The sequence below is a fragment of the Mesocricetus auratus genome, unplaced genomic scaffold (assembly GCF_017639785.1).
Source record: "Mesocricetus auratus isolate SY011 unplaced genomic scaffold, BCM_Maur_2.0 Super-Scaffold_100676, whole genome shotgun sequence".
Classification (NCBI taxonomy): domain Eukaryota; kingdom Metazoa; phylum Chordata; class Mammalia; order Rodentia; family Cricetidae; genus Mesocricetus; species Mesocricetus auratus.
Window position 1 is genome coordinate 265,000 of NW_024429266.1, and position 12,887 is coordinate 277,886.

The window sequence follows — 12,887 nt, forward strand, 5'->3', positions numbered from 1 at the left end:
TAGACTCTAGGCCCCAAAACAGAGTGGGGTACCTTCCAGACTCCACTGTAAGGGAAGGGGAAAGAAAGGAGTTTCCAAGTACAGAATTATTCTGACCATCTACTTTCTTCTCATGAGGTCACTGTAAATATCTAATACATAATCTTCAAGAACCTTTGAGGTCTGAACCAGTCTTAGCAAGAATTCCCAGTGGAGACTCATGTGCTCTCGTGGCAGCCTACGGCAAGGTTGGCAAATTTTTATCTCTAATGTCTTAAAGGGTGAGATGGTGAACTTGTCAAGTGTGCGGTCATATGTCTGTTGCACCTACTTGACCATGTTATTATGGTGGTACATAAGCAACAGGCATTCCTAAGACCCCATAAAGTACAGAAACAAGCACCTGGTCTATAGGCCATCGTTCTGCTCACTAGGATCTGCTCTTTTGGCATTTCATGTTTCAGAGAGGAACAGAGGCCATCACGTATCTCTGTACTTCTACTATGAGATTCAGGTCTCCATTTCTGCTACTTGCTCTATAAGGCACCAAAAAAGGCCAGACTGTTTATTCTAAAAACAAAACAAAACAAAAACAAACCTAACCTCAATTAGAAACTTAAGCAAAAGTGGAAATGGCTATAGACATAATTTCTGGGGGCTTCAGAGAAGGAAAAACTAGATTCCTTATACTAGATGCTAAGACCGGGAAAGGAAAGTAGCACATCCAAGATGGCTTAGCTGGCAAAGGCCCCCCACCCTATGCTCCTACTCAGTAAGGGATGGACAGAAAGCATGTTCAAAGGCACCTCCCGAGCTTCAAAGTCAGTATGCTTTTCAACCTTCCTCATGCTGTGACCATGTAATACAGTACCTCACGCTCTAGTGACCTCCAACCATAAAGTTTTTGCTGCTATTTCAAAACTGTAATTCTCCTACTGTTTACGAATCACGATGCAAATACCCAAGTTTTCTGGTGGTCTTAGGCAGCCCCGTGAAAGTGTTGGCTCAAATGGGTCACACAACCCACAGGCTCTAAGTGAACAGCAAAGGCCAAGCAGGCTTATGAGGACGGAGGTGCATCTGCCTGCGTCGACTCTGCATGCACTCAAACATGGCTACTGAAAAGGAGAAAGTGTAAGCAAAAGCCTGCATTTTAAGAACAGGTGTGGTCTGAGAGAAGATGCATGTGGTTGACAGAAACTAGCCCGGAAGTCTGAAGGGTTCTTAGGATAATAAACAAGAACGAGGCAGACACCTGTACTTTCAAGCTCTTCTAGAATTCTTCCCAGAACGACTTCCATCTGACACTCTCTATATCTGACCATAAATGTTTCTATACTGATATCCCAAAGATGACTAAAAATAAATCAAATGTGTTTCCCCTGAACAAGTTTGAATACTAATTTTCCTATTTCCACCAACCATTAAGGCTCAAAATCTTAGCACCTTCCTTCCCTATGTCCTGTCTGACCTGTCTCTCCCTTCCATTCCCACAGGCTGCACATGAACTCCCATCTCCAGTCTGATACCTTTACCTGTCTTCTGCCTATACCAACCACCTCTCCCCACACCTTGTCAGGCTTATAATGATGTAGCTGTAGGATCTCAGCCTAGGTACTCATCCTCTTCCCATGCACACATTCTACAAGGTTCACTGCTTCCTCTCTGGCTTCCAAGCTTCCAGAACCTCACCTAATTTAAGGGGCACACAATAACCGCTGAATGGATGAACCCTGGCTTGCATAAAGAGACATGTCACTGCTTTCCACAACCCCGAGCCCAGAGCAGCACACACTCTGGAGACCCTCTGCCATCGCACTCTCCCCCTTCTGCCTATCTACCATTCTGAAAACAGCCTCTGGCTTGAAGGGATGATCAATTCCTGACCTTCTCCATGTTCTTGTCACTGCTGCATCACATCTCTGCCCACGCTTGGCTAGCCCTGCCCAGTGATGACGTCCATGCCCTGCCCCCTCCATGTATTCCAACTCCTACGCAACTGCCAACTGTGGAGCTTTAGGGGGAGCTAGGGGATGCAGGAAAGGGGGAGATGATATAAAACGGAACAATGAAGGGCATTAAGAGGTTATGCTTCGAGTCTTTGATCCCCAGGGGCATCACCCTCCCAGTGGGCAGGGTTGGCAGGCAAGAGGAGGAGGAGGAGGAAGAGGAGGAGGAGGAGGAAGAGGAGGAGGAGGAGGAGGAGGAGGAGGAGGTGGAGGAGGTGGAGGAGGAGGAGGAGGAGGAACCAGATTTTTCCACTAAACGAAAAGCATGATTTCACCACTGCTTCTGTTGCCCTGGTAACCATGGACAGCCCAGTGGAGAGTACAGTAAAAGAACACCATGTTTATCTTTGCTGTCTGATCCACTTCCCTGTACACCCTTCCCTGACCACCTCTTGTCCCCTAGGCTTGCTCTAAATGTCTTATAATGCCAGCATCATCATTCCAGTCTGTTGTTCACAACCTCAAGGGTAGAGCTAATCCTTACTGTCCAGCAAATGTATCATGTGTTCTGCATCCTGGGGGGGGGGGTGTTATCTCACCACACCCACCTGCCACTCCAGGTAGCCCCAAGAAACGACAGTTGGACTCAAAGATCAAGAATGGCATCCACGCCACCAAACAATCCACTGGGCAAGGAGAAATAAAAGGTCAAAATGGAGAAAACTGCCCAGCCAGCACCTTTCTTGGACGTAGTGGGTACCTGTTCAGTTAAACCTCTCCTGTTCCAAGATCATCAAAAGGATCCTGGCTGGGGATGAGCTGGGAGAACAGATTCATCCAAAACCGACAGATCCTTTCTCATACACCCTATCAGTGTGACCTCAGAACGGAGAGAAAGCTGTCACCGTGGGAGATTATATAACTGTTATATAACATGACGGCACCAATAGCACCAGCGCAGGGATCCAACGTCAGAGACAGCCCAGGAGTGGAAACCAGCCCAAGGGGCTGGCATACAATCTTCTTGCCACCAGTGCCAAAGAAAGTCAGGCCCTTGCTGCCTCGGCCCTGCCTATACCTGCTCCTACCACCCCAGAGGACAGACACTTGCCTGGCTGCTGCATTCTTCTTCCCCTGCTGGGTGGCAGGTGGGGGCCACACCACCACCACTACCCTGGCTAAAGGCAGAATGTACAGCCTGGCAGGAGGGCATCCAGGAGCCTCAGCAAGGGAGGGGGAAGGTCCAGAGACCCCTCTATCCTGGTATAGCAAGCACTGCAGCAGCAACAGGTTTGGCTGGGCCAGCTGTCCTCTGCTCTGTCATTTGGTGTTTCTCTAAAATAAAAAATGATAAAAAAAAATTATGCCAACAGTGAAATAAAAAAAAGAATAATAAAAGCATATTTGGCAAGTGCCAAATCCCATCTCTGACTACAAACAAGGCTAGGAAGGAGTCCTTAGTATATTCACCCAGTTTCCCCACAGGGAAGATGACCCCACTACCTAGGAACTTGAGGTGCAGCACGTAGAGCTGTCCACAACTCTGATTCTATCTGCCCCATCTCTGCAGCTGCCTAGGTTTCCAGAGCAGCTACCCTGAGGGCTTGCTCCTCCCCCCACCCCCCACCCCTCCGCGGCGCAGGCGTCTGCGGCGGGTGGATAAGCACACGGGCCAGGGGGGCGCAGCTGGCCAGTTCAGAGCTCCGTCCAAATCTCCCATCATCACCACCACACCCACGTTATTAATGGGGTGGGGGAACCGCACAGAACCTGCCGAGTGGCATCTCCTTTGGCTGCACCTGCGAGTCCCAAGCTATGCTCCGGCCTTCCCTTACAGCACTGCCCCCCCCCGTGCCTCCGAAGAGCTAGAAGGAGCAAGCTCCCACATCTTGAGCAGGCTGCGCCGTCCCTCGCCCCCTCAACCACCTGTCTCTGCTTCCCTCCCCCGAAGCCTTCCCAAGTCGCCGCACCCCTGCGTACACCATGCTCGCCGCCTACCGGGAGTTGCAGGGCGCCGTTCAGGTTAGTGCGCTCGGGGCTGCGGCCGCTCAGGCCTGCACCGCCCAGGCCGCCGTCCGTGCTCGCCTGCCTGAGAGCCGGCAGCAGAGGGGTAAGCGCGGCCGGCCGGGCATGCAGGGGTCACGCGCGGCCTGCCTGGTTCATCCCGCCCCGCAGCTCCTACCTGGGCGGCCGGCGGCTTCCGGCGCAGCACAGTAATCGCGGCCCCGCGGGCGCAGCAACCCTGCGGGAGGCGCAACGCTGCGGACTTGGCTTCGAGAGCTCCGCCCGCTCTTCCCACGCTCCGCGCCCGCGCCCGCGCCCGCGCCTCGCCACCCTGCGGCCAAGCCCGGCGCTGCGCCTACTGGGAACGCGGTCGCCTCCGCCCATCCGTGCGAACTGCGGCAGAGGATCTGGCCAGCCAGCCAACCGCATTCTCGCCGCCAACAGGCCCGCCCTAACCTGAGGGCGGCTCCAGAGCCGCTGTCCTTTTCTTCACTGGTTCTGGCTCCTCTGACCTTTCCTTCCAAAGTTTCTCTCTCACGGACACCTCTTGGAAGGTGAAGGATAGGAGATGTGGGTCGGGCTCAGGCAACTGAGGACCTGTGTAGTGTGAGTCACAGGTGTGCCTAGGTCACTCCTGGAGTTCGGTAGAAAAACAACAGATTATGCACCCGTCTACCTCTCAATTCTTAGGGGATGTTTTCTTGACAGTCTTCCGACATAGACCCGTAGAAAATTGGAGAACCATGGACCCTCTCTCCAGAAAAATGCGCATCCACACAGAAGCAGAGTTTTGCATGGTATTTCAGGGCATTTTGAAACGTCTCAAGTGTCATGACCGTCAGCTTCAGACCTCTACAGGTGCCTGCGGGAGGTAAGCCCCTTCGCAGTCCCTGAAACTGACACTTTGCTCTCCTTCTGGGACATCTTCGCCAGTCTCTGAGCCCGTGTTTCTTATTTCTGCCTATAAAAATACCTTTCTGTAATCCCAGCGATGGGAATTGGAGGCAGAGCAGAGACAGGCAAATTGTAAAGGCGCCTGGTTTCTAGTCAGTCTACCCGAAACTTGAGCTCAAGATTTAGTGAAAGATTCTATCTGGAAAAATAAGGTGGAAAAGAGTAGAGGAAGGCACCAGATATCTACTTGTGACCACACACACCCTCCTCTTCTTGTCTTCCTTTCCTGAAAGGTCAGCACTGAAGCCTCTCCCTCCTTGATGACTTTCCAGCATCACGTTCTGCTTTTTAAACATTGTTAGATATACATGCACCTGTTGCTATTTTCTGTAGTTGACTGTAAACTCTTTTAAGATCAGTGTTTTCCTTCTGTAACTAAGGTAATTTACATGGTTAATGTATTTGACAACAATTTATAAATGTTCAGAGTGAAGGAATTGAGGGGGTTAAGAAGCCCATCGAGATACCCAGAGGAAACTGCACCCTCCTCATTGGTTGCTCCAACAGCAATATATATTCTCCCAGGTATAACTCCATGGCTGGAAAACAGACTCATTAAGGTGACAAGATCTTCTCATTCCTCTTTCTTCTGGGTAAAGCAGCCTCGATTCAGTGGTTGCTAGATGAAGTTAGGGTACAAGAATGTGTCTGCCAAGCAGCAGTTATTCTATCACTAGTGTCTGTGAGTCCAATAAGGGGCACCACCCCCTCCCCATTGCACCCGATAGAAGAAATCAGAGTTTCACCAGTGATTTTTCACTCCCTCCAAGCCAATTACCATGTTCTGTGACTTTTCCAGTGAGATATGAGCGACCCAATCCACGAGAGCCAAAGAAACGATTCCGACCAAGTTTAGCTTAGTGAACCGGTGGATTTATTGGTGGTGACTTTTAGAAGCATGGATGACTGAAAGTAACTCCATCAGTGAAAAGCCCATGCCCACTGTGAGTGACAACTTATAAAATCTGCTCTTGTGAAACTTCCTGACCTACTATAGACAGCTCAGAGTATCTTCTCTCCCCAGCTATTCATGCTGCTTATATAAATAACCTTAAGGTGGGACCTTGTGACTTGTAAATTTCGGTAGCTTCTTGGGAATCCTCAGTCTTGAACCTTGTACATTTAATTTGCCTCCCAACTCTTAAGAAGACTCCCTCTGGGAGAGTATGTTGTAGTAAGGAAATAAATCTATAACACACCATATCCATACTTTACTTCCTAAACCAAATCTCAGAGGACCTTTTCCTTTGTATTCCAAGCTCAGAGCCATTATTTCTTTTGTGAATTTCAGAAACTACCTCCATGTCAGCTACACTCCCTGCTTCCAGCCTCACCAGGCACAGACCCAGGCCCACATCTGCTATATGTGTGTTCTCTTAAAAATTATTTTCAAATCCAGAGATCCAATGTGATAGTATTATCGGTAGAACCTTTGGGATACAGTTAGAGCATAAAAGTAAAACTCTTGTGGGTGGAATTTGTGTCTTTAATGAAGGGGCATTTGCAGGGTGCAAGCTGCACACAAATGCAGTCTTAGTAGTTTAGAGTCTGTAGCAGGAACATCATCCTATATGTTTTCTATATTTAGAGAAATATAAAAGAATACATTCTTATAACTCTCTGCCACTTGAAGAAAAACCAAGAAGACAAGATTTAAAAAAAAACACTACAAAAACAGAAGCAAACATTTACCAGAAATAAACTTTCCAGCACCTTGATCTTGGGCTCCTCAGTCTTCAGAACTATGAAAAATAAGCACCTGATGTGCATAATCTGTCCAGTCAATGGTTTTCTATTATAGCAGCTCAGAAGAAAGACAGCATTCCAGGGTTAGAGTCTCCAGAAGTATCAATCTCTTCTCTGCTTAAAACCATGGAAGAGCCAGACCTCTTCACCTAGCTCACTAGGCCTCAAAGATCCATCCTTAACTGTGTCTCCAGTCTCCCCACTTGGTACTGTCATTTAATTGCATGCTTCACTCATACTAAACAGCAGCCTCCTTCCCTCTCAACAGTGAAGACTCTCCCTGCTGCACCCTATTTATTCAACATCGGCTATCCCCTTTGCCTTCTCTTGCAACTCTGTTCTGAGTCCATTCTTTTTATGACATTAGCCCCTCAACATTGCTGTTTACTTCTGTGACACCTGCTTTCCCTGCCATGGTGAGTCCTCTGCATCAGTGACCTTCATGCCTAGCACAATACCTGGTGTTATGTGGAAGCACGAACATTCCCACTAAATAAATGAAAGGTAGAATATAACACACACAGATAAGAGACCCTGGGGCAAATATAGCAGTACTCTGAAATGCTGTAAGACCAGGCTTATTTTGTTCTGTTTGATTTTAGTTTAATGTCTCACTATATAGCCCAAGCAGGCCTCAAACTCATAATCCTCCTGCCTCAGTCTTCTGAGTGCTAGGAATACAAGTGTGTGGCACCACACCTGGCTAGAAGACAGAAGGCAGATTTTAAATACTAGCACCACTGTGGTATTATTTTGTTTATGACATAACAAATAAAGCTTGCCTGAAGATCAGAGTGCAAAGCTCACCACACTAGTTAGCCATAGAGGCCAGGCAGTGGTGGTACAGACCTTTAATCTCAGCACTTGGGAGACAGGGGCAGACAGATCTCTGTTAATTCAAGGCCACCCTGAGCTACACAGAATTGTTCCAGTCTAAAAGGGAAACAGAGCTCACAAGAAAGTGATCTCAGCACTTAGGATCCAAGCCTTTAATTCCAGCACTAGAGAGGAATATATGGTGGGAGGAGACAGGAGCTGAGGACAGTGTGCGGTTTGGTGGAGACAGATGCAGTCTGAGGAACAGTACAGTCTGGATATCCATTCTGAGGACAGAATCGCCCTCTGGTCTGAGCATTGGTAGAGATAGTAGCTGGCCACTTTGTTTCTCTGATCTTCAGCATTATCCTCAATATCTGACTCTGAGTTTTTGTTATTATTAAGACCAAAGAGAATTAGTGCTACAGGCCATTTTCAAATTATTTTCAATCTTTCCGAGTCTTCGGTTTCCTTAACTGAAAAATGAGGATGATAACACCCAGGGTTGCTATTAGATGTATGCGGTGGTGCTTTTCAATTTTAAAACCTTCTCTGTCTATATATTAGTCAGTTATGTTATATCACTTCACTTGATCTTCGCAGTAACATTTTCATTTGGCAGCTGGCATTTTTCATTTTGCATATGAGGGAACTGAAGTGGATCAGTGAAACACTATTTGCCATAGGTTACCTAGCTAGTCACCAGAAGTTTGAGGTTGTCTAGGTACTCTCTCCCACCACCAACCCCCAACCTGCTCCTCCCTTACAGCTCCAGAGGATGAAGCAATGTTAGGACACACATGTCATAGTCATGTAGCTAATGGATGGAGACACAAAATTTTTGAAGGGTTTTTGATGTATAAGGTAGTTTGGTTGGAAAAACTAAATCATGATAGAAAGAAATGGGCTAAAGAGTTATTGACCTTGAGGCTAACCCTGTACTTGAAGTTTTGGCCCCTTTTATATCCTAATAGGACAATCTCAATTGACAGATCATCTTTATATGCCACTGGACACCTTCAGCCTCCAAGATTACCAGTAGCTGGATCTGTTTACTCCATATTTACAATTCTGCCTATCATCAAACAACTATCAAACTCTTACTAAATTTTTTGTTATGGCTTCCAGATGTCTGGCCAAATAAACCTCTCTGAGCCTCCATTTCTCCATTCTGTAAAACTGGATTGATAATATCCCAGCAGGAATTAAGCAAGATGATAAAATAGCTGTTGGTGGGCTGTTGCTAGTGGAAACACCTGCTCCAACACCCCACCCTGTGTTTGATGGTTTTTATGCTCATAGGATGTCTGTTTCACAATGAGGCAAAAGCACAGGAGTATTCTGGGAAGTATGGGCAGACAGAGTTGCTATGCTGCCAGAGGAGAAACACCATGCCAGGCATTACCCGGTAAGTCACAGCCTTGTAGCAATACATAGATTCATAGATTGATAGAAATGGGTTGATAATTAAGACAGAGCTAGCCAATAAGAAGCCCTAGTCATTGGCCAACACTTTCATAATTAATATAAGTCTCTGAGTGTTCATTTGGGGCAAGGCGGCTGCAGGACAAAGTTGGCGGGGAAAGTGTGCTCTTAACAGGAGTATTAAGAACAAGAGCAAAGTAGTTTTTGGGGTTTTGTTGTTGTTGTTGTTTTCTGACCACAGTTAGGGTCAAGGTTCATCTGAGGCTTCTTTCTTGGAATTCCCAGAAACAACTGGAAGGCACTTTGGAAACATCATTGAAATCATCAAACAAAATACTGTAAATTTGAAGGACAGAAATGGCATCAAGCAAGCCGGGCGGTGGTGGCGCATGCCTTTAATCCCAGCACTCAGGAGGCAGAGTTCGAGGCTGGGCTGGACCAACAGCTTCCAAAATAATACAGAGAAACCCTGTCTCGTAAAAACCAAAAAAAAAAAAAAAAAAAAAAAAAAAGGCATCAGGCACCTAGTAAAAACTCAGTACACATAAGCTCCTTAAATTGAGTGCGCTTGAGTATCAGGCAAAGAAACCCTCTGTTTATGAGTCTTCTAATGCCATCTTTGCACTGAATTAGTGTGTGTGTGTGTGTGTGTGTGTGTGTGTGTGTGTGTGTGTGTGTGTGTGTGTGTGTGTGTGTGTTCAGGAAGCAGCCATTGGGACTATCCTTCATGGGTCTTCTTGTGATTATAGTAGTTTCTTTTTTTCTTTAAAGATTAAATCATTTTTTTCTCCTTTCTGTTCAACAAAGACAACAGCCCTTTGGTTTTTGATAAATGTTTCTTTCCTTGTAGCAGGTGGGTTTGCCCCAGGCACTAAGAACTGTGCTTTTAAAACACACAGAAGCCCAGCTGTTTGTATCTGCTGCATCTTTTTTCTCCTATTTTTTGCCCTGAAGGCTGGGTTTTCTCTGCTTTGGCAGGCTGATAACATGTGGAAGGGAGTGAACAGGTCTAACTAATAGACTAATTAGTGATACAAGCCTTTAATAACTGAGTATAGGAAAGCCATTCCCTACCCCCAAGTGATTAATTTATTTATTGCTGTTGTGCTGCATTAGGGTAAACTAGTCAACTTCTAGCTATTGGCAAATTCAATCAATCCCCTTTCTTCATTTCCTTCCTTTTCATTTGCCACAGAGTGCTCAGGCAGTATGGAAGAATCAATTCAGCTGACAGGCAGCTCAGGCAGATGTGCTAGGACCCTGATGTCACCATTTCTCACACCATTAGGAACTGTAGGAACTGTGAAAATCCAGCTACTCTCATGTGCTTGCTTTTTAAAGGCCCTTTCCTTGTGGCCCCTTCCACCGATGGTTACAGCCTACCATCTCTGTCTTTCAGAACCAGCCTACTATGGGGCTTAAAACATATATTGACATTCAATGGCCTGGATTTCAATCTAGGCTTTCTCACTGGTAGCATAGAGGATCTAAGACAAGTCCTTTCACTTCCCTGTGCCTCAGTTTTCCCACTTGTAAAACGTTGCTGTGAAACTCTTATCTTTTGGTTATGATGTGGCCATTGTTGTCTTGAAGTCAGAACAGCTGTAATCATCATTCACAGTTGACCCTCACAAGATCGGGCCCAGTATATGCCTAGTACACACAAAGATAATTTGATGAATGCTAGTAGAATAAATGAGTAGCATAATTGGTGAGTAGATTATGAAGCTTTGAAGTTCAAAGGGGGTGAAAATAAGAAGAAATGAATAATAAATCAAAATAATAAAAGCCTTTAGTGCTTATCAATCAAGGTCTATGTTCTGAGCTAATTGCTTCTTGTACATTCTTTCATCTAATCCCTTTGTGACCTGATTTTTATCAGCCTTCTTAAATCATGATTTGCTTGTTTGTTTGTTTTAAAAACCTGAGCCACCATATAAAATTATGTGAGAATTTTATGTTCTCCCAAAATCTCCAAGGACTCCTGGGGAAAGGACAGACATATTCATGTTTCTTTATGAATCCAAGTTCTTCCAACAGTTTCTGGAAGATGCTGCTATTGTCTTTTCTTCTTCTTTCAAGGCTTCAGAATACAAGACCGTTTTGTACAAAGATTTTTACTGAAAGCAGGGCACAACATGGGATACTTACAGTTTCACCAGTGCAGCCATATCTAAAGTCCTCTATTGGTGCTCCAAGATACTCCTTCCCGGCTGTTCTGCACCTAAGCCCCACTGGCATCATGTTTCCATCTCTCTAAGATTCTCAGACATAGCTCTATTTCCTCCTATATCTTTCTGCAAACTGTAGATGATTATGCAAAGAAATTTAGCTTTTGAACAAAGTCTCCACTCTAGGCTAGTCTGCCCTTCCTCTTAAAGATGTTTGTGTGTGACTATATGAATTTATGTGGATCATGTCTTGTGCTGATGCCTGCAGAGGCCAGAGAGCAGAAGATCCCTTAGAACTGAAGCTACCAGTGGTTGTAAGCCATCCAGTATGGGTATGAGGAGCATAACTCACATTCTCTACAAGAACAATAGACTTTCTTGGCCACTGAGCCATCTCTCATTAACCAAAAGTAACTACAGAGGTCTCTTTGACCAATGAGCAAGGTACTTCTAAAATTAATTTGGTCCCACCCTAATGAAGACATAGGGCGGCAATTGGTGGCATAACATCTTTTTATATATTATTTCCTCTTTTTCATAAATGAGGAAACAGAGTTAATGGGGTTGGAAATGAATACACTCAAGGGCACATAGCTAATATCAGAGCTAAATCCAACTGTAGGCTGTCTGACTCAGAGCTTCATGGATTGACCACAAAGCAGCTCGGACAGATGCAAGCGGCTCCATTCATGAACCAAGGGTAACTCAAGAAGCCCTTCTGTGGGAGAGTCTTGGGGCTCAGAGGAAAGTGAATTGATTGAGCAAAGTCAATGACATTCAGATGAGTTAGAGCGTAGGATAACTGCTGGCCTGTAGTTTTGCGTCTGAGACCCTTAAGTTGCCAGAGTCAATCACTGAATGGCTGCTCCGATAGTTTCATCTGCTGGTGCTGCCACCTCTGAATAGCATTGTGCTGTGTTCATCTTTGATGAGCTGTGCTCAGGGAGGTCAGAGAAGGCTATCTTTTGCTTATTGAATGCTAAATTCCTAGGTAAAACAATTTCATCACATTAATAATTTTTTCTTGCCAGTGATATCCAAAATGGCTAGCAAGATGATAGAGACTCCTACAAAAGTTCTATAAAAAGCTATGAAAAGGGTGATTCATTTCTGTCCGAGTTTTGTCTCTGTTGATGTGATAAAACACTGACCAAAAACAACTAGGAGATGAAAGAGTTTACCTGGTTTACATCAAGGGGAAGCCAGGGTAAGAGCTCCAGACAGGAGCCTGAAGGCAAGAGCTGAAGCACAGATTGCGGGGGGAATGTTTCTTACTGCCTTGTTCTCAGGCTCATCTTCAGCTCTGTTTCTTATACCTCCAGGACTGTCCTCCTATATTGATCAGCAATTAAGAAAATGCCACACAGACAATCCTGCAGGACAATCTGGTGGAGGCAATTCCTCAGATGGGGTTCTATGCTTTGGTAGCTGTCATGGTTATCTTAAAGTATTACATTGATTGCTATGGGCCTCAGTACTAGTTAAGGTTTAAATCTCCACCAAGGGTCTTAGAATATATTGAAGGGGAAATTCATATGTATTTTCCATAGCTATGAATATTGAAAATATTTGTGTATGCTTGCTCAACTAAAATATTTTTACTGTCTTTCTCCTCTGCTGGAGCTAGAAACTCTATGAGTGTCTGCTTCAACCCGTCTCTAGAGGAGCCACTATATAGAGTGTACTCAATAAGACTTGTTGGATCATTGGGCCATGAGCAGGTTTATAAGGAAATGAATAGCATCCTAAATGCACAAAATTGTTTGCCTGTCTCCGAACTTATGCCATAAGGAAACATGGGATTGGCTTATCTAGAAGAGGTAGAAAGGGGACAGTGTGCTTA

General features: G+C 45.5%; 1 protein-coding gene and 1 long non-coding RNA gene across 2 annotated transcripts; both read left to right on the top strand.

The window, feature by feature from the left end:
* The first annotated feature begins 2,862 nt into the window (after window positions 1-2,862).
* LOC106022221 lies at window positions 2,863-6,089 on the top strand. The gene is made up of 4 exons (XM_040738583.1): window positions 2,863-3,119; window positions 3,499-3,950; window positions 4,641-4,803; window positions 5,686-6,089. Exons 1-4 carry the CDS (start codon window positions 2,863-2,865, stop codon window positions 5,693-5,695), a joined length of 882 nt encoding a protein of 293 aa, XP_040594517.1. The 3' UTR covers window positions 5,696-6,089.
* Window positions 6,090-7,620: 1,531 nt separating this feature from the next.
* On the top strand, window positions 7,621-10,664 carry LOC121136685. The gene is made up of 2 exons (XR_005873740.1): window positions 7,621-8,856; window positions 9,159-10,664. It is a non-coding gene; the product is annotated as an uncharacterized LOC121136685 (long non-coding RNA).
* The last annotated feature ends 2,223 nt before the right edge of the window (window positions 10,665-12,887 follow it).